Source organism: Mustelus asterias, chromosome 14, assembly GCF_964213995.1.
Source record: "Mustelus asterias chromosome 14, sMusAst1.hap1.1, whole genome shotgun sequence".
NCBI lineage: Eukaryota > Metazoa > Chordata > Chondrichthyes > Carcharhiniformes > Triakidae > Mustelus > Mustelus asterias.
The window spans coordinates 29,476,113-29,497,716 of NC_135814.1; the positions used below are offsets into that span (position 1 = coordinate 29,476,113).

The following is a 21,604-nucleotide window of genomic DNA, read 5'->3' on the forward strand; positions in this document are numbered from 1 at the left end:
CACAACCCTCAAAAACAAAATTCTCATCTGTCCGAAAAGGACAACCCCTAATTTTAAAATAGTACCCCCCTAGTTCTGGACTCGCCCGCAAGAGGAAACATCCTATCCACATCTACCTTGTCAAGACTGTTCAGGATCTTATATACTTCAATCACGTCACCCCTCACTCTTTTAAACTCCAGTGGAAACACGCCCGGTCTGTCTAACCTTTCCTCGTATGACGACCCTCATTCTAGGTATCTAGTAAACCTCCTCTGAACCACCTCCAATGCAATTACATCCTTCCTTAAAAAAGGAGACCAAAGCTGCACATATTTGAGATGTGATCTCACTTGTATAACTGCATAACATTCTAACTTCTATGTTCAATTCCTCTTGAAATGTAGGATAGCATTCCATTAACCTTCCTAATTACTTGCTGTATCTGCATACTGTTTGCGATTCATCACAAGAACACCTAGACCCTTCTGCGCCTCAGAATTCTGCAGCTGTTCTCCATTCAGATAATAATCTGCTTTTTTGCTTCCTGCCAATGTGAATTTCACATTTTCCCACATTATACAGCATCTGCCAGATTTTTGTCCACTCAATCTATCTACATCTGTGTGCAATTTTCTTATGCCCTCTTCACAACATACTTTCCTACATACCTTTGTGTCGTTTGCAAATTTAGCTACCATGCCTTCACTCCCTTCAGCTAAATTATTGATATAGATTGTAAAAAGTGGAGTCGCCAGCACAGACATATGCTGGACCCCATGATCCTGCCAATCAGAAAACGACCCATTTGTGTATACTTGCTGTTTTCTGCCATGCAGTTTTGGTACATTGACAGTGGTTTTAGGGAGGGACTTCCAGGATTTTAACTCAGAAATAATACAGGAGCCGTGATAGACTTCCAAGTCCGGGTGGTACATGACATGACATGGAGGGGAATTTGCAGGTGGTGTTCCTACGCATCCTTCTAGGTGGTAGGTACTGTCAAAAAAGCCTCGATGAGCTGCTGCTGTGCATCTTGTAGATACTGCACACTGCTGTCACTCGGGACCTGTGGCAGAGAAAATGGCAGATGGGGTGTTGATTAAATGGGCTGCTTTGTCCTGAATAACGTCAAGCCTCTTGAATGCTGTTGGAACTGCACTCATCCTGTAGAGTATTTCATCACACTCCTGAACCACGCTTCCTTAACAGTAGAAAGTTTTGGGGAGTCAGGAGGCCAGTTACTCGCCTTATAATTCCTTGCCTCTGACATTCACTTGTAGCCACAGTATGTATATGGCTGGTCCAGTTCAGTGATGTTAATGCTGCGAATGTCAAGGAGAGATGGCTAGATTCTCCCTTGTTGGAGATGGTCTTTGGCACAAATGTAACTGGCAACTTATCAGCCTATGCCTGAATGTCCTCCAGGTCTTGCCGTACGTGGATATAGACTGCAGCATCATCTGAAGAATTACAAATGGTATTGACCATTAACCAATCACCAGCAAACATCTCTGTTTTTGATCTTATGTTAAAAAGTTATTGAAGAAGCAATTGAAGATAGTTGGGCCTGGAGCACTACTTTCTGATTACTTTTCTTCAGAAGCAGGTTTTTCAGTACAGCTGTTTAATCTGCAAAATGTATTTTGCTTTTCGATAGCTTCTAAGAATATTAGCCATTTGTTTTTCAGTTTGTTTTCAATCTGACAGGTCTCTCACAAATAACTGCATCAAAAGGCTGAGAACTGTCTCCCAGAGACAGTTTTGTTAGTGATATACAGGGAAGTTTTGGGTGATGGCAGTAGTTCAACAAAGTCTCAAATTTCCATTAACTGCAATATTTCCTTCATGAAATTGTTTTAATTGCATAATTCTAGAAAGCTCATCTTAGATAGGAGTAAACTTATTACTGCAATTCTAATTTTTATTAGAGAGCACAGGATTTTCTTCGGCAGTCTACTTGTTGTCGAAGGTTGTTCCACCTTGAAAAATTATGCAAGTTGAGGGAAACAAATATTTGATCAGAGTTTATAATGTTGTTTGTAACGGGAAGTCTTTCAATGTTAAGTTTTATCATTCACACTGTACTTTTCAATATCTTTGGACCTGAGCATAATAATAACAACATAACAAAGGATACTTCACAAGTTTACTTTTAATTAGCAATCACAATAGAACCTCTTTAGAAAACAACCAATCACACAACACTGAACAGACTGGTAAGCTCTAGCAGTAGAACACCAGAGTCCGAAATAAGGTGGTCAAATTAAAGTGGCCATGGTTTGAAATCCAGGCCAAATGTTTAATCCCTCCTTTGCCCAATGAGAGTGGTTTGCAGGAGGGATTAAAATGAGAAAATTCTAGCTCCGGCTCCAGCCTGCTATATACCCAACCATCATGCAGTGTTATGACGGCGACTTATGGCATCATCAAGGATCCTACTAAGAGCAGGCAGCAGTCAACTTAACATTCAAAGTGGCAGTCTGATCAAAACCTTTACTTCAGGTTTTGGAGGGTTGGAGAGTCTTGCACTGCCTGCTGTATGGCAACAGAAGCAATGTGCGAGATGCCCAATAGCCAACTCAAGTTAATTTTCTTTCAAATTATTTTTCTCACAACTCCATGCAGACCAGGTAGAAGAGGAATACTCCCCAAGGAGTCCTTCAGTCTTCCAAGCCTTGGTCTTTTCCTGATTGCCATTGCCCTTCCAGCCCAAAAATCGATTTCAGCCTTTGCTTCTACTGTTCATTCCCCGGCAACAGCCTCTGCTGCCAAATTCCCACTCCCACTTTCTATCTTTCAGCGGACGCCAGCAGCTTTTATTAATTGCCCTGCGATTAGGATTGACATGCTCTCTGATGGTGCACCACCCCCCTTTTAAAATCAAGCCACTTGTCTCTGGAATTTGCTTACTTGCAATTGGGAATGTTGTCAGTTCTTGGCTCCAGTCACTAGATGGAACACTTCTATTTGGGCTGGGAATAAGAAATGATGAAAGAAAGAAACTCAAAATGGATGACCAACGTTCTGCCCTGCACAAAGATAACTCCCATCAGGCAGTGTTGTGCCACTGTTAACCATGGAGCAATCCATAGCCCAGAATATTGTTGATCTCTCAGCTGAAGGGGATGGGGATGGAAAGTATTGGTGGTTATGTGATTAAAATATCAGAAAGCAACAATATTTCATTTTGATGTGCCTGAAATAACCACTTCAGCAAATAAGTACAAAATATGTTTTACTAATTTAAAACAGGTTATTGTATTCAAACTGCTCAGCAGAAGCATTAAACATTAATGTCAATTACTTTTGAACAACCATTTCAAAACTCATTTTAAGTTTTTTATTCAAATTTTAATGGCGTGTAGTTCATGCAACCATACTTTCTGAATTTGTGATATGACAGTAAACAGATACATTGATAACTTAAACCCATCAGCTTCTTTAACCTCCATTTTAAAAAATATTTGAATTCTGTCTAACAAAAAAATGATTTTCACAAACAATAGTCTACAGAAATGAACGCTGATACAAATTAGTGCATTCAATTTGCATTTATAAAGTCTTACAAAGTTTCTTTAACCTAACATAAGCTTTATGAAATATACTGATGCATAATAAATAAAATAGCAAAACATAAGCAAATCAATTGCCATGTAACGTCAATTTGTGGCATTGCAAAATCATTGTCCAGAAATTTGGAGTTTTCTACAAAATCTACAGTGTTACCGTAGCACAGTGTCTCAGACAAATGACTTGATAACAAAACTTATTCATTCTTAACAGGGATACCGTCCCCGGTGGCTCAGCATGTTTATCTAGTGAGTAGCTGGAAGATCTCAGTTTCGACTCCATGTCTGTGCTGAGTTCGGTGATCTGAAGTTGAGGCATCAATAAGGGCGCTTCAATGGTCTAAGCGCGTGCTTGGGTAGGGGAATGGAAAATCACCCAGGGTTCTCACATCTGATCGCTATCCAACGACCCCACTGAAAGTGAACGTGTGGATGTCAGCTGAGGATAGCATTAGGCTTGTCTGTGATGTCCCCTGCGGTTAAGTACCCGTATGACACTCACATGTGAATAACAGCCATTTGGATGAGATACTGGAGGGCGGCCGGCGCCCCTGGTCTGGATCCCAAAGAATCAGGGCCTTCAAGAGAAAAGGGTGGAGAAGAAAAATTGGCAAGAAATTTCTTTTAATTGTTAACGGGATAGAAACATCGCAAGCATATTTGGGGAAACTAATTTGATCATGCGACCTTCGGTGTCTTAATATCTTTATTCGGAGTTTCAAAGGGATAGTCTTCAGAAATGCTCTTCCATTATTCAAGTTTAGCAGTGTTGTGCTGAGGTTCCATTGAATTATTCCATTGTTTTGGGTCCATCGGTATCACAAAGTTCTAGTGTTTTGACTTTAACTATGACGTGATTTCAGGTTCTAGAAGGTTGCTGAACATTACAAACCATTTTTCACACAATTGTAACAAAGGTCTTTAACATTTATGCCAAAAATGTGAATTTAACCCTCAAAAAAAAATCTGTACAGTAGAAATTCCAAACTGTAAACAAGGTATACAAACACTGAAAAAGAAAATGGTGGTTCACAAACCAACCATGTACTTCATATACCACTGGCCATTTAAGGACATGTGCTACTGAATGGTACATCCCTTTCAGGCTGTAATACAGAATTCCAACAGCATCCATAATACAAATCTGGGTTGAGAATATTCAACTATTCACGTGCAATAGTGAAGGGTGAGTGCAGATATAGTTTACAGCTCCAATCCCTGCCCATTTAGAGAGTTAGATAAATTGATTTATGATTCATTTCCTTGGAAATCAATCATGATTTTGGATGGAGAGTGTACGCAGAGAAAAGTGTTAAAGGCTTATTTTACCTTTCCCAACTGTTCAATGGAAGGCTCTGCATTATGGTTGCGAATTCTGCACAGCCTAGTCTAATGACAAGGCACACATTAATTTAAAAAAATTAAAAGAAACTTAAAAAAAATACGTGGACTGAACAGGAAGGATGAAAATCATTTAAGGCTGTTTAAGTGGCTGAGAGAAAAGCATGTAAACTAATTTAAAGCTGAAGACCATACTGGAACACATCCTTCAGCAGAGCAATTAAAGACGGTTAAAGTTCAGGTGTGACCTCTGTATGCAAATGAGGAGGACGTCATCCTGTATGGGTGCAAGGTAGAAATACCTTTATGCTAAGAGTCAGTAGCGAAATCAGTACCTAGAGTCTTCTAGCACAATTAGGACTGTTTTAACCGTTTGCGTGGAATACCAAATGGTGGGCACTGTGCAGTCGCCAATGCTCGGAAGGCCTCTGCAACTAAATGAGGGTGGGAGTGGATCATCGACTTCCAGCCTTCTGTCTCCATCACATCTGTGGCATGGCTGCAAACAAGTCAAATGATAAAGTTCATCAGACTAATCAGCATCAGTAATATTCATAATTATTTGCATTCAAGTGCCAATACCTGTTAGTTATATTTATTGACTGACGAACACAACGATTTTACTATCGAGGGATCCATTTTAGGTGGTCAATCTTTCTTTTTTGGAATTCTTGCGTCCATCAACATGCACATTTAAATTTTTCTTCTGTGGCTAAAAGATTTTCCAGTGGATTGAAGCAAAATCCTACTAGCTGATGTTGGGGAAGAGTCTCTGCATTTCTTCACAACTTGCTTTCCTAATCACCCTCTTTTTTTATGTACACTCCGTTTTATTTATCCTCACCCCTTTTGGCAGTTCATAGATTTAGGGGGTACAATTCTCCCCAAAAATTTCTAAGTGCTGTCTTTGGTAGGAAAAGCGGTGTGATTCCCACCAGGTGGGTTGGTGCGATCCAGGTCATAATCTACCCACGCTTATAGACATTTTTCTAGAGCTTGGAGTGATTCCCACTGGAAAAGAAATATGCAAGACCCAAAGACGGTGACACGGCCAGATCCTCAGAGATTAGCACCGCCCCCACCTCCCCAGTTACCTGCAGCCATCGCCCACAAGCAAAACCCTATGGAGTCAGCACAAGCATCCCCTCCCCCATTCCACCCCCCTCATCATGACCAACCCCCCCAACCCCACCCACTTTGGGCCCCGTCCCTTGGCACTGCCAACCTGGCATAGCCAGGTCATGTCCCTGACCACCCAGGAATTCCAATGGTATCTGAGCCCGCCCCGCTGTGGACATCAGGTCTGGCCTCTGTTTGTGGAGACCAGTAATGATTCCTGCCAGTTTCACGTTGCGCCGGTGAATAGGTTATTCTGGGAACCGGGTGAATCCAGCTTAGAACAGAAAAGCATATTTAAATGAAGATCTAAATATGCTGATTTGGTTCACGCCCTCGCAGGGCATGAACCAGATTACATCACCGGTCAGGGAGAATCTCAAAATGAGTTCGCCTGGCGCAAATCACATTATGGTCCCTCTTGCGAGAGTCTCTAGCCATAATGGGATTTGCACAAGTGCACGTAGGGCTGGAGAATTGTCCCCTTAATCTTTCTTTGTGCATTCTTTCATTCTTCCTTTGACCTGTAAAATGATAATCGTCTCCCTACCCTAAGTGGATTTTAACTATTCCTTTCAACTACTGAACAGAAAAGCAAGTTGAACATACTAATGCAGTTACATTTGACCTATTATTCACACCTTTATACTTATTTTTAACATATCATCTGGAAGTGGAATGCAGCTAAACTAATTAATGTGTTATAATCTAGTATCTACATATGCTGACTGAGACACAATTTATATTTCGGTCTCCACCACTCAATGTTTCACACTTTCCCCTTTTGGGACAATTGTCAATTCTAGCACTAACTGCATCCATTCTGAAATCTGCTTCCCTCTGCCTTCCTCCCCAAGTTTTATTCAAACCCATCTGCTTATTGCCAAATACCAAATCTGATTTGAGCTAGCAAATTCAAGAATTTAAAAAATATCTTTTTCTTTTAAAAAGTTCCCCAATATATTTTAAAGTGGTAATTTATAAAGTTTAATCAGTTCTGCCAAAAATGAGCAAATCTCAAAAATAAGCAATTTTAATTATTGCTAATCCACCATTTATGGCAAATTTTAAATTATGGAAAATCATTAAAAAAATATAAAGCTATTTTCTACTTAGTAGTCAGATTAGGGCACTGTCATCAGTTTGTTAGCAAATTAACAAAAACATTCAAAACCTTTTAACACATATCTATTAGCATCCTCATGCCCAAAAGATCCAACTTAATTTTTGGAAAGTCTTCAAATGAATGTAATTAGTGGAAACTCCAACTAGTGATTAACTTGATCTGGGGACATAGCAAGTTCTGTGGGTGGGCTCTGCTTTGAGTTTAACTGTTTTAAAACCTGTGAAAAAATTTGCAGAAACTCATATTTGCACCGGTTATGTGGATGTTGGCAAAATTATGAGGAAAAACTATTTAGTCGAGCATGGTGGCACAATGGTTAGCACTTCTGCCTCACAACTCCAGGTACTCGGATTCAATTCCAGCCTTGGATGACTGCCTTTGTGGAGTTGGCACGTTCTTCCCGTGTCTGCGTGGGTTTCCTCCAGGTGCTCCGGTTTCCTCTCACATTCCAAAGATGTGCAAGTTAGGTGGATTGGTCATGCTAAATTGTCCAAAAGATGTGTAGGTTGGGTGGTAAATGCGTGGGGTGGGACTGGGGGTGAGTCTGGGTGGAACGTTGTTTCGGAGAGTTGGTGCAGGCTCGATGAGCCGAATGGCCTCCTTCTACACTGCAGGGATTCTATGGTTGCATGGAAAGTTCAGACCATTAGTATGACTAAGTGTGGAAATAGAATTAACATTTTTGTGATAGTAGATTTGTCCCTCCTTTGGATTTCAAACGGTATTTATCAAGATCATCATAGGTTAGCCACTCTACTTATGTTAACAGCAGAAACCGCTGGAAGTACTCTTAAATACTTAAGTGACAAAAGGGTTCGTTGTGGAAAGCCAAAGCAAGTGGTAATGGGATAAGTAGAAAACAAAAAAAAATGTGACTGGTGGAACCAAGCATAGAACCAATGCAAGCTTGAGGGACATCACCTCATCTTTTGATTAGACACTTTATTGCTTCCCGTCTCAAGATTGAGTTTAACAATTTCAGATTGTAACTACTGCCTCCACTTCTTTTTGGTTTTTCTTTTTTCATTTTCTTGTTCTTTAAGACGGCAGATGTTCATGATTCAGCCATTCATACCTCCTTTAGATATATCTTTTGTTTGCTTGTCCCATTACCACTCCCTTTAGCCTTCCATCTTGAGCACATTTGTCATTTAATCTCCACTGTATTCCATTTTATCACATACCTTCCCTTTTGTTTTCTACATTCCTCCTTTCACTTGGTTAAAACCTATTACATTTATAACTTTTTCCAGTTCTGGTGAAAGACTAACGACCTGAAACAATAACTTTCTTTCTCTTTCCATAGATGCTGCGAGACCTACTGAGTAGTTTCAGCAATTTCTGATTTTAAGATTTCCAGTATCTTAGAACTACAGCACATATTAAAAGGAATTCTACAACCTGTTAGCATTGGGTTATAATGTTACATTGGACATCTGTTGATATTTGAAAATAAAAATGTCCTGGTTTATTAAAACTGAAATTGCAATATGCTTTCTTTGCCCATGCGAATGGGTCTGTTAGCAAAACTATTGATTGTGAATCAATACGGGACTTTTAAAATTACACTTATAAAATCAAACATCACAAAATAAAATTGTAATATAGTGCTTTTGTTTCCAGTGCCACAAGATTTTTGGGAATATAAGATTATATATATTCACAACGGGAGACACAGTGGCACACTGCTGCCTCACAGCGCGAGGGACTTGGGTTCAATTCCGGTCTCGGGTCACTGCCTGTGTGGAGTTTGCACAGTCTCCCTGTGTCTGCGTGGGTTTCCTCTGGGTGCTCTGGTTTTCTTTCACAGTCTTAAGATGTGCGGGTTAGGTTGATTGGCCATGCTAAATTGACTCGAGAGTCGGGAGGGGGGGGCGTGGTTAGCAAGGTAAATATGTGGGGTTACAGGATTGGGGCCTGGGTGGGATTGTGGTCAGTACAGACTCAATGGGCCGAATGGTCTCCTTCTGCACTGTGGGGATTCTATGAACTAAACCCATGTAGTCTTGCATTTATACAGTACAGATTCACCGAACCCTTTATTCCAAAGTTCAGAAATAGACCATGATCAAATTCTTACATGCACAGCAATCAATTGTGCCTTGTGACATTTGCACATTTCTTAGGCATATTTACAATGTTCAAAACTTTCCCACGTTACCGCACAGCACAGCTATATAATAAATAATAGGACTGAATAATTGGACTCCAGAGTATTAGGAACAGTAGCAGTGCAAAAAAACTATTTCCATCATGACTATTTTGTCGCCAAGAACAAAAGTTATGCAAAGATTACATGGAAGTGTGATCTAAAATGGCTATTATACTAATAAATAATCATAATTTACCATGTGCAGAATGGAAAAAAAGAATGGCTCATAAAAATCCCTCTAAATCTATTTTCAATCTGAGAGATGACAAAACGTAGCAGCCTGTCTTTGCAGCATCATGAGGAATGGCAGTGCTGCCTGCTTTTTAGGTTTTAAATTGTTTTGCACTTTTCTATTCCTTTACAAGAACATAAGTTAATGGTACGGTGGCACGATGGTTAGCACTGCTGGCTCACAGCACCAGGGACCCAGGTTCGATTCCCAGCTCAGGTCACTGTCTGTGCAGATTCTGCATGTTCTCCCAGTGTCTGCATGGGTTTCCTCCGGGTGCTCCAGTTTCCTTCCACAGTCTGAAAGTTGTGTTGGTTAGGCACATTGGCCATGCTAAGTTCTCCCTCAGTGTACCCAAACAGGTGCTGAAGTCTGGCGACTCGGGGATTTTCACAGTAACTTCATTGCATTGTTAATGTAAGCCGACTTGTGACACTAATAAATAAACTTTAAAAATTTACTCTCAGATTAGACCATTAGATTGCAATATACAAATAAGTTACAAAATACATAATAAATCTCAAAAACCAAATCAAATTATTTTCATTTATCCACTTTACTTACTTGTTGCTCCAGTTTTTTCCATCCTTACACCCAAGTTGTCGGAGTACACTGCACCTATGATGGAAAAATAGTAACACAAAGAAAAATAATTCAGCACCACGAACTCAAAATATAGGTTTGGCAGCCCAGATTTCAAATGACTGAAAATGATGACACTTGCCTGTTAATGAAGTCTATTGCTTGTGCTTTCAGCTGCTCTGCACTGTGCAAATCTGCAAGAATGAGAATTTCTGCAACATTTTCAACTGAGAGGTTACTACACAAGGTTTCTTCACACATAACCTTTAGACGATCTAGTGCGTACTGGAAGGCGAGGAAAAAAATATTGATTACCCCACAAAACTAGCAGATTAGAAACATCATTGACTGGCTTTTGATTTGATCAACGTTAACGTGCTCATTGTTTCTGCAAGTAAACCTTCCTTCCTAAAAGTGTTTAAGAAATATCCGGGAACAGTAGAGCCCTGTCCCAGTTGAAAATCTCTTTCTTACTCATGAATCAAACATTGACAAAGAATATATAACAAAATGAATGTTTTAAATGATTTAAAACATTTTGAAAAGTGATAATGTCACACCAAGTGCACAATTGGAACCACGTGCAAGTGAATGGTTAAAATTGAGCCTTATTTCTCAATACAAACAAAAATTACAAAGCTGTCTACTGAAAAGACAAAAATGCCTCAAGATAATTCCCAATCATTGCTTGCTCAGTGTTTCCCCCTTCTTCTCAAAATAAACCATCCTCCCAATCATTAAAGTCGGTGAGGTGGATTTACAGCTATAACAAGAGCTTAGCTTTCACGTGAAAAGTCTGCCCAAATCATACCAATGGAATGTAACAAGAATTTTTGTACTCATCTTAGATAACTTTACATTAGGTGATTTCATCTTAAAAATGGCAAAAGCCTACCTTCTCTGCACTGTGGGAATTTGCAAGAATGAGAATTGCTGCAACATTTTCAACTGAGAGGCTACTACACAATGTTTCTTCAATCTTTGGATGATCCTTTATGTATTGGAAGGGGAAAATATTGATTTTCTCAAAACTGGCAAATGTCAATTGAGACATCTTTAACTGGTTGTAGATTTGATTACGTGCTTAGACAAAAGATATGCATTCCCCATCATGGCAGTAACTCCTCTTCAATGAGTTTCAGGCTGTTGCTTCCACCACTCTACAAGAAAAATCTTTCCAGGTGCAAATCCCAATTTATGTGCAGACATTCTATATCTCTTGTCCAAATGCACATTTAAAAGGTATGCCAATTCAACCTATGCCATTTAATATTATGGAAATTACAAGACTATTAGACACTGGAGCAGAATTAGGCCACTCGGCCCATCATGGCTGATGTTTTTCTCATCCCCATAACCACTGACCCTTATTAATCAAGAACCTATCTCTCTCTGTCTTAAAGACACTCAATGATAATAGCCTCCACAGCCTTCTGCAGCAAAGAGTTCCACAGATTCATCACTCTCTGGCTGAAGAAATTCCACCTCATCTCTGTTTTAAAGGATCGTCCCTTTAGCCAGAGGTTGTGCCCTTGGGTTCTAGTTTTTCCTACTAGTGGAAACATCCTCTCCACATCCACTCTGTCCAGGCCTCGTAGTTTCAAGTTCCCCCTCATCCTTCTAAACGCCAACAAATACAGACACAGAGTCCTCAACCGTTCCTCATACGACAAGCTCTTCATTCCAGGGATCATTCTTGTGAACCTCCTCTGGACCCTTTCCAAGGCCGGCATATCCTTCCTTAGATACGGGGCCCAAAACTGCTCACAATACTCCAAATGTGGCCTGACCAGAGCCTTATACAGCCTCACATTCCTGCTCTTGTATTCTAGCCCTCTCGACATGAATGCTAACATTGCATTTGCCTTCCTAACTGCCGACTGAACCTGCACGTTAACCTTAAGAATATAGCACAGGAGGTTATCATTTGGTCAATCATGCTTCTGTAGACTCGTAAGAACTTACTTTCCAATTAGTCCCATTCCACCACTCATTTCCCATAGCCCAGCAAAATTCACCTTTTCAACGAATGAATTTACTTCCCTTTTGAAAGTTATTATTGAATCTGCATCCAATGTCCTTTTAAATGAGTACATTCGAAGTCACTACAACTTACTGCAAATTTTTCTTCCTCATCACACAGCATCAGATTCTTTTACCAACTACCTTAAATTTGCATCCTTTACTTACTTAAATCATCTGCCATCGGATACAGATTCTTCTTATTTGCACTATCAAAACATTTTGAACATCTCTCAGCTTTTCTGCTTAAAGACACAATAACAGTTTCTACAGTCTCTCCACATACTTTATCCCTGGTACCATTATAACAATTTCCTTCTGCACTCACTGCAAAACTGGTGCCCTTTCTATGGTGTGGTGCCCAGCTGACACCAAATCAACAGATTATAATAGTTAAGCAACTTCCTTACTTTTGTGCTCTATGCCTCTATTTATGAAATTAAGGTTTGCATGTACCTTTATAGACATCCTTCTCAACTTGTTCAGTTACCTTGAAAAATTATGTACATACACTTCCAGTTCTATTCCTGCACTCCCTTTAAAATTACATCATTTAGTATGTTTTGTATCTCCTCATTCTTTCTACCAAATTATATTGCTTCACACTTGTGTTAAAAATTAGTCTCCCATGTGTCTGTGCATTTCCCCAGTCAGCCTGTGTCCCCCTTAAGTCTGTTACTATCCTTTTTACTGCATCGTTTGCTAAATTTACATGTTTTTAATCAGTTGCAAATATTGCAATTATACTCCGTATATCCAAGTCCTGGTTATTAATATGTAATTAAAAGAGAACACTGGACACAATATCAAGCCTTGGGGGACACTACTGCAAACATCTTTCCACTCTGAAAATTAATGTTTACCATTCTTCACTCTGCGTTTTCTCCCTTCGTCAATTTTATGTACACACAGCATGGGGTTCAACTTTGCTTTAACAAGTATGACTTGTATACTTTTATAAGGTTCCTTCTCAGTTGACTCTAGAAAATGCTTAAAGGGTCCAGTCTCTCCTGTTTTCCCTCAAAGCTTAATCCTTTGACTTGAATGATTGTGAATCTTCTCTATATGCTGTGAATATTGCCTTGCTGACCTAAATTAATGCAGTATTCAAAATAATGAAAACAGATAATATTGGAACCAGTCAACAACAGGTCAGGTAACATCTGTGGACAGAAGAACTGACTTAACACTTTTCATTCATTTTAACATAGTACCATTACTCACAATGAACTCTCCTCTCTATGGAAAGACCACACACACACATTGGGTGACCACAGTCCGCAAGTGTAACCTTGAGTTTCCTGTAGTCAGTCATTTTAATTTTCTGCCCCTGGCCTCTAATACTGTTCCAGTGAAGCTGCAGGAACAGTACATCTTTCAATTAAATATGTTACAGTCTTCCAGATCTAGCACGGAATTCAACAATTTCAACATAATCCTTCCTTCCAATTTTTGGACAGATGTTGATTATTATGCTATTGCTATTTACACCCCCACCAGATCCATCTTCCGTTTCTTTACTTGTTCCATTATCACTTCCTTTTGCCTTGCACCGTTTTTAATTTTCAATGTCTTCCACCCTATTACAGACCTGCCCTGCCTCCTACCCTTTTCCCTACCTGTGAACTTGCATAACCATGCTAACTGTAACCTTTTATAGTTCTGATGAAAGGTCATCAACTTGAACTGTTCACCCCGTTTCCTTCTCCTCAGATGCTGCCTGACCTGATGCATGTTTCCAGCATTTTGTGTTCTTTTTCATGGGATGTGGGCATTAGTGGCACAGTCAGCATTTAGTGTCCATCCATAACTGCCCTTGAAATGAGTGGCTTGCTAGACCATTTCTGAGGGAAGTTGAATCAACTGCATTTTTGTGGGTCTGAAATCACATGTAGGCCAGGCCAGATAAGAATAGCAGGTTGCCTTCCCTACAGGGTATCAGTGAACCAGAAAGGTTTTTTAAAAAACAACAATTGACAATTGTTTCATAGTCATAAGATACCCTTATATCCCAGATCTCTTCACAGAACTCAAATCCCGACAACAATAACCTGAGCCTCTGGAGTACTAGTCCAGTGACATGACCATCAAGACCCCATCTCTCCCCAGATTTCAAATTTCCAGCATCCACAGTATTTTTGTTTCGTAACAGTATTCAGGTTGTGATCTGACCATAGCACTGAAGTCCTCCATCATGCTAGATCTTTTACTGATTTCCTTCCGTTTCTGTAACCTCTGCAATATAATTATGGCATCAAACTTTCCTGCAAAGTCATGTAGTACCTAAACACACTTTCCCCACTATTAGTAGAATGTTCTACTCCTGCTCCTAATTCATATATTCGTACATAGTAAAACTGCACAAAATTACCAAGGGGCCCAGGAGACCTGTTATATTCCACAACGTACATAGTTATTAAATAATAGATTTTACTAAAATCAGCAAACATTTAACTTTGCAAATTTCCATAGGTCCAGAGATGTTCACCCGAACTTGAATACCAAGCATCTAAACCATATTCTTCTTCTTAGGCAATCCCACAGGGTCAGGGATGGAGTTGCCAAGGACACTTGCATTGAAGAGAGTCTCTATTAAGGTAGTCTTCGAACTGCTCCTTCCAGCTGGCACTGACTGCCTCTCTGTTCTTGAGCAACTCTCCGTTCTTGATCAGCAGTAGGTTAGGGCATTGGGCATAGGTATTCTTAACTGCTCTAAAGAAACCTTGCGTGTCAAGGTTGTTGGCTAACTGCTGGAACTCCTGTGCTACCCCATCCACCATCTGTTCTTTATGTCGCTGCCTTCAGTCATCTGTACAGCTGCTTTCTTATTCTCGTGTTGTGTTGCTGCTTCAGATTCTGAAGTGACTTGCGCTTGCGACTTATCAGTCCCTGGATCCCCTGGTTCTTTTCATCAAACCAGGTGCTTCCTGGTCACGTGACCAAGCATTTCTTCACAGCTGCTGAATATGGAGGCCTTGAGAGTAGACCAGGTGCATTGGAAACTCGGTGTCTCTGGATCACTGGGAGTCATCAGGTAGGTGGTGAGGCGCTGGCTGAGTAGGGCTCTCATATCAGGGTCTTTTGAGTGCCTGTGTTGATTTTCCTGCAGCATTGTTTCTGTTCCCATTGTTGCTTTGCGGCTACATTGAAGTTGATCAGAGAGCAGGTTTGACAATGGTCCGTCCAGCAGTCATCGGTCCCTGTCATGGCACAGGTAATGCGCATGTCCTTACAATCCCTTGTTCAGGCAATGATGTAGTTGAGCAGGAGCCAGTGCTTGGAGTGAGCGTGTTGCCATTAAGTCTCATAACAAGGTGTTGGTTATGATGAGGCTGTGTCCTAGGGATTTTGTCAGGAGCAGGGTACCATTGGTTGGATTTCCCTATCCATTCTCTGCTGATTACACTGCACTAGAGGCCTGGGTCCTTTCGAGCTCTGGCATTGAAGTTGCTAAGGAGAATCAGCTTGTCATCTGCTGGGATGCAGGCCAAGAATTGTTCAAGGCTGGAGTAAAATTCCTCTTTGGACTAGTCTGCAGCTTCCAGTGTTGGGGCATCAACCCGTGGAGATAGCTATCTTCTTCTGGTTTACCTTTCCAGGAGAAGGTGTAACCGCAACCATGTCCCTTGAACTGCCTTTCCCTGGGATTCACAAAGTGCAGTGGCGGCCTCATGAGCTTTTGAGGGTGGCAGTGGGCTGTGGGTCTAGTTGGAAAAATTCAATTCCATTAGACAGGCAACAGCCCGAGTTCAGTTTTGCCGGTCTCTTCCCGCATTGCTGTACACTGAATTTGCCAATCTGCTCCCATCCTGCTCCATAGAAATGCAGTTTTGTCTCTGCTTCTAACCCCCGCTGCTGCTCTCGCTGATTTATATTCTGCCAGTCATGCTCTTGTATCCTGTGTGGCCGCTTACCCTGCACTCTTTTATCATGTGCCTCCGCTCTCCTTGGGCTCTTTTATCCTGCAACTCTGCCTACTCTCCCCACGTTGTTTCATCCTGTGCCTCCAGAGAGCTCACTCAGGATCGCTGCACCTGACACAACCAAATTAAAAAAGGGCGTGGTCTCCTTTGAAAGCAAGTACAGAGGCAGAGAGAAAATGCAAGCAGAGGAAATCCTAAACTAGCAGCTCATCCAAAAATTAATCACCTGCAGTCTCCAGCCCTATTTGCAGCAGAACCTGCCAGGTTCAGATCTGCCTTATTGAGTTACCTACTACACTCCAGATTCTTACCAAACAGCCAAGATAATGGCATAGTCATCTTCACCTTGAAGGATGAAAGCCGAAATACCTAATGCCGAGACAGTGATGCATGAATGGAGATTAAGTCCTTCGAATAGAGTATAAAAGCTGAGGCATTGTCTACCTGTTAGGTAAATATTGAAGGTTTTGTGGCACTATCTGAAGGAGAGTGTACTTGACATTTAGAGTAGTTTTGCTTCTGCCAACACCACCAAAAATAAATTTGTTGTTCATTTATTCATTTGTTATTTGTACCCCATTGCTGTATGTAAATGTGTGTCTATTTGTAACTGGTCTTCAAAAGTAATTACTTATTTATAATCTTGGAAAATCAGGGTCATACAATGCTTCCTGATGATGTGATATGATTTAATTTATTTTAGGAACTACCTCCTGAACGTTCATTACTTACTTTGTCTGCAGCTGCCAACAGATTGTCAGCCATTTTATCGAGGTTTGGTGCTTTTCCTGTATAGATAAATCTCATCATTTCTTTAAACACTTCAGGATCTACATCATTTATTTCTACTCTGTTCTGTTGGGAAAAAGGTTAAAGAGAGATGTCAAATATAACATGAATGATTAAAATGGAAAAACTGGGCACTTTTTGATTCGTGCACCATTACAATTTATATTAGCTATTGGCACATCGCGTGCTGTTAGAATACAACGGTAAACTACTCATCTAAGTCACAATATTACCAAAAAGCCAAAATAAAATGTAAAAAAATATATAAATTGTGAAAAACGTCAATTTAATTAACAAAATTTTATTTAAACTTAAAATCAACAAGTGCGTGGCAATCTTACCTTCTTGCTTTCTTCCATTTCATGTTCAAACATTGCATTAAAAACAGGTGACCGAGCTGACAAATGGGAAAAAAGTGTATAAGACCAAGATTTTATTTTAACAATTGGATGAATGTAATTATTTTTAGGTCAGAAATTACCTACCTGCTAAAATTGATTTGTGAGCTTTGAATTCTTGTCCACCCACGTAAAGGGAGCAGTCTGTGAATCTAGAACTTTCCAATAGATTCCCCAAATCATCTGCCAGCCGACATTCTGGAACCTTTAATGTATTCATGTTTGATTGACCAGATATATTAACAGAGTCTTGAACTACGCTCACCTGAACACCAGAGGGAAGAAAAAAATCTCAACATCAATACATAATAAAGCGCTTTGTAACAGTCTAACAGACTATATTGTCTTATTTATTTCATTTGGAGTAAAAACGAATAGACCAATTGCTTAAGAACTAATTATTAGCAGTTCACAAAGTGCTCAAGTTAATAATGGCCACTGGCATCAATATCAATAGTCTCAAGACACTTCTATGTGGAACGATTCACTTCTGCTGCATTTTTAATAAAAATTATGGATTTTCCTCTATAACCTCAAAGTTGCACTCAAACATGTGCCTCAAGCTCCAGCCTTTTTGTCGGTCAAGCATCCTTATATGCTGAACTTTAAATGGGCACAAATTAGTGTAAATGATCATGTTTCAAAGGAACAGCAAAAACCACGCTGGAGTTTTTCTTCTTTGTGTCTTAAAACTTCAATTCATTTCATCATCATTCATGTTGAAATTAAAAGACCAAAAAAAAAATTACTTAGTTTGCTGCTCCAACAAACACAAGTGGACTATACACCCAGAGTAGATAGGATAGCCAGTTTTGTGGGAAGATTCATTTAGATGGAAGATTTGATGGATGGATATAAAATATTAAGAGTGACTTGAATGCTTTGCAGTTATGTACGTAACAGGAACCATGCTCAAAATTCCATGATTTGTTTTTAAACCACATAATTTGGTAGATATCTGGCTGCAAATGCAGAAAATGTTTCTGGCTTTTCATGATATAACACTTTCAGACGATAGTTTATAAACACATTATGGAAAGTAATTGCTAAAGCATTAATTACACTAATCATTGTAGTCATTGACTTCTTGCCCTCTGAATTTGTTGCATTTTACTTACATTGTGTGGCATCTAGTAGTTCATTCTATTCACTATCCCATATAATTCAACTGAAACCAGAGGTTTCACTTCTTTCAAAGTAACCCAATACTTCAGACAAATGAGTGTCACATGAAGGAAATGTGCTGACACTGGAGCAGGATTTACACTTCACAAAGTTGGCAATGGAAAGCAGCACATGGTATCCATTAGAAATTTTGAATTGGGAAGAAATCCTGGGTCAAAGTCAATGTGAACTAATCACACTACCAAAGAAAGATGGCTAAATAACCCAAGGTCGCATATGTGTGATTCATGCACAAAAAAACTGAAATTTTAATTAAGTAGGAAACGTGAAAAATCAGAAAGATCATTCAGTAGCCAACCAAAAGAGGTATGCATTTGTCAGCTCTTTCAATAGCAAGAAATTATTTTAGCAGTAGAGTCCCCAAGTGATCTAACCCTATGATCGCTGCATTTATTTGAATATGCAGGCCATGTTAACAAGGAAGAAGCTTATTTCTTCTGTCAGGAGTTAGCTAGACTTTTTTCACTAAATGGGATTTTCAACAGAGGTGATTTGGGAAAGAGAAAATAACACATAAATATGATTGCAATAACAATCCCTCAAGAACATTTACCAACCAGCTGCTTTGGGATCTATAATCACAACGCTTGACAAGGCATTTATTTCAGTTGAGTTTTCAGAGTGCATGCAATTGAAGTCTTCCTTTGGAATACACCCGATGGAAAACATCACAGGAGGTTTAGAAACAAATTTAAAATGTGAATAATAAGTATTTAAAGACTTACTGTCTGGATAGAAATATCAATGGAATACTACTGCCTTAGAGCGTTTTCAATCACTTCTAATTTCTTCAACAAAATGTTTTCAGAAGCATTTTGTTAAGCTTATTTCCAGCAACATGGATGGTTGAAATTTTAATTGTCAGAAATATTCCAATTTTCTGAAAATTGGCAATAGCTGATAGATCCACCAAACCTCATGACACTTATTGTAACCTCTTTGTCAACCAAGTAATTGTGTTCATAACAAATTCATCACACAGCATATTTAACTTGTCTGCCTAAATGAAAATATGATGCATTATATTCATAACACCCATTCCCGGAGGCCACATTTCAATTATTCTTTTTATAGAGTATAATGACATATAATTAGGCAGTAATCTTGCAGAGTTTCTCACATATCCTGTAAATACTCAGATCAAAGTTAAATTATGATCATTTAAACATTCATCACTCAGAAGCTGCTAATCTGTCACAGTTAGAGTGATAACCTGACAGTAAGATAGTTCTAGTCTTCTCAGCACAGAAGTTCAATGCTCTAGGTTAAGAACATTGCGCATTAAGACAACAATTAGGATCAATGGTACTGTGAAAGTGTTCAAACAATTTTGTATTTCCTTACTGGGTTGCAGTCTCAATGTGTCAAATGATGTAAGTATGGTGTAATGACAGATGTACATAAAGCTAATTGTTATAATTGAGTGAGTCATTGACTAAATTATGCACCAGGCACTTTCTCAAAGGTAGTCTCACATTATCTTTATAGAAATTATGCAAGTTCGCTGCAGGAGGGAATGGGGCAATAAGCAATGAAACTGAAATATCAGAGGAGGACAGCTCATTAGTAATTGCATATTTACAACCTTAATTGTAGTACACATTAGAAAAATACTTACCAATACACTAGAAAAATATTAACTTAGCAATTATATGTCTTCACTCCAGATTATAAAATAAATATACATAGAACTGGCACTGACCTTTGATTTACTGGCAATTAAAGTCAGAAAATGGTAGTATTTCAAGTGTAGCTAAAAAGTTTATTTCCTTCCTTTCTAGTTTTTCTTCTTGGCTTTGTTTTATTTATTTATACACACTACATTGTGTTATTAGAAAATAATACAAGAATACAGTATTAAAATCTAATTGCACAATGTCAGTATGCCAACCTGCATGAAGTACAAATGTTGTTACGTTTATAAAGGCAAAATACTGCGGATGCTGAAATCTGAAACAAAAGCAGAAAAATGCTGGAAAATCTCAGCGAGTCCGACAGCATCTGTGGCGAGAGAATGGAGCTCACGTTTCGGGTCTGGATGATCTTTCATCGCAGCTGATTTAATTGTGTTATGTTTTATTTCTTTCTGCATTTTTTCTCCATTCAGTACATCTAGTATGCTGGTTTTAGAATGGAGTGCTACATACAATAGTTGATTGTTTTTTTTAAAAAAAGAATTTGTTAACAGGTAATCCTCAACCAAATCATCAAAGTGCTAATTTAGTTTATAGATGAAAACCAGGAATGGGTATGCTACATGAAAGCTGCTGCCTTAAACAGGTGTCAATTCGGTGTGAAGCTGAACTGGCATTGCAACTTGGAAGCGAGTTATCAGTACTCAGTAAAAGCCAACAGGTTTGCAAAGCGCAAAGAGCAAGGGGATGCACCTTGCAAGGTGTGTACCTTTGCATAAGAATGGTGAAAGCAATTAAGAACAGCTGCATATACAATAATTTACATTTTTAGGGAGTGACTCACTGTACAAGACAAACTGATATTGCAAGATTTTGTGATAAAACACGTAATTAAATATTAGTAACAAGTATTTATAATATTCACCTACTTCACAGAACAGGGTAAGTTTATCATCTGGAAGAAGACCATTTGCTTCATCTAGAAGAAAGTCTCTACGGATAAACTTCTTGAAACCCCAGTCCTTGCCCTGGACAAATCGGTACGCCCTTTGACTTTCTATTAAAAATAAGCGAAGAGAAGGATAATGATGACAAACCCCAACAATTAACATTGATGTAACATTAATGATATTTCACCACATGAAGGGATGATTTCCACTATTTATTATCTCTAGCAAAACCATAAAACCTGTCCCTTATGCAAATAATGAAAGGAAATCTTCCCCTCTTAAACTGAGAAAACCTCAGCTAAAGTAAAGTACATTAGTCACAATTACATTAACACTGCAATGAAGTTACTGTGAAATTCCCCTAGTTCTCAAGTAATCTTTTTCTTTCTAAAAGCAGAGTCCTTCCATATATTGTTTGACAACTCAATCTAGATGTATAAGGCAGAAGATAAAATCGTGGAATTATTTCCCACATTAAATTAATGCAAACCCAACCAGTCAAGCTGCCAGACAATATTTTTAAAATTTATTAGTGTCACAAGTAGGCTTACATTAACACTGCAATGAATTTACGGTGAAATTCCCCAAGTCACCACACTCCGGCAT

The 21,604-nt window shown here is 39.2% G+C and overlaps 1 protein-coding gene across 7 annotated transcripts in view; it reads right to left on the reverse strand.

Annotated features, from left to right (window-relative positions):
• Nucleotides 1–2,117: 2,117 nt before the first annotated feature.
• spopla (speckle type BTB/POZ protein like a) overlaps nt 2,118–21,604 on the reverse strand; it is a 183,060-nt gene continuing 163,573 nt past the window's right edge. For 6 of the 7 annotated variants that reach the window (XM_078228023.1, XM_078228024.1, XM_078228025.1 and 3 more), the window contains 7 exons: nt 20,978–21,105; nt 17,317–17,494; nt 17,173–17,228; nt 16,775–16,897; nt 10,240–10,382; nt 10,080–10,133; nt 2,124–5,391 (listed from right to left, as the gene is read on the reverse strand). In XM_078228023.1, coding sequence (XP_078084149.1) covers nt 5,247–5,391; nt 10,080–10,133; nt 10,240–10,382; nt 16,775–16,897; nt 17,173–17,228; nt 17,317–17,494; nt 20,978–21,105 — 827 coding nt within the window. In that variant the 3' untranslated portion in view covers nt 2,124–5,246. Of the gene's footprint in view, nt 5,392–10,079; nt 10,134–10,239; nt 10,383–16,774; nt 16,898–17,172; nt 17,229–17,316; nt 17,495–20,977; nt 21,106–21,604 lie in introns of all 7 variants that reach the window. The other variant, XM_078228022.1, reaches the window with a different exon arrangement.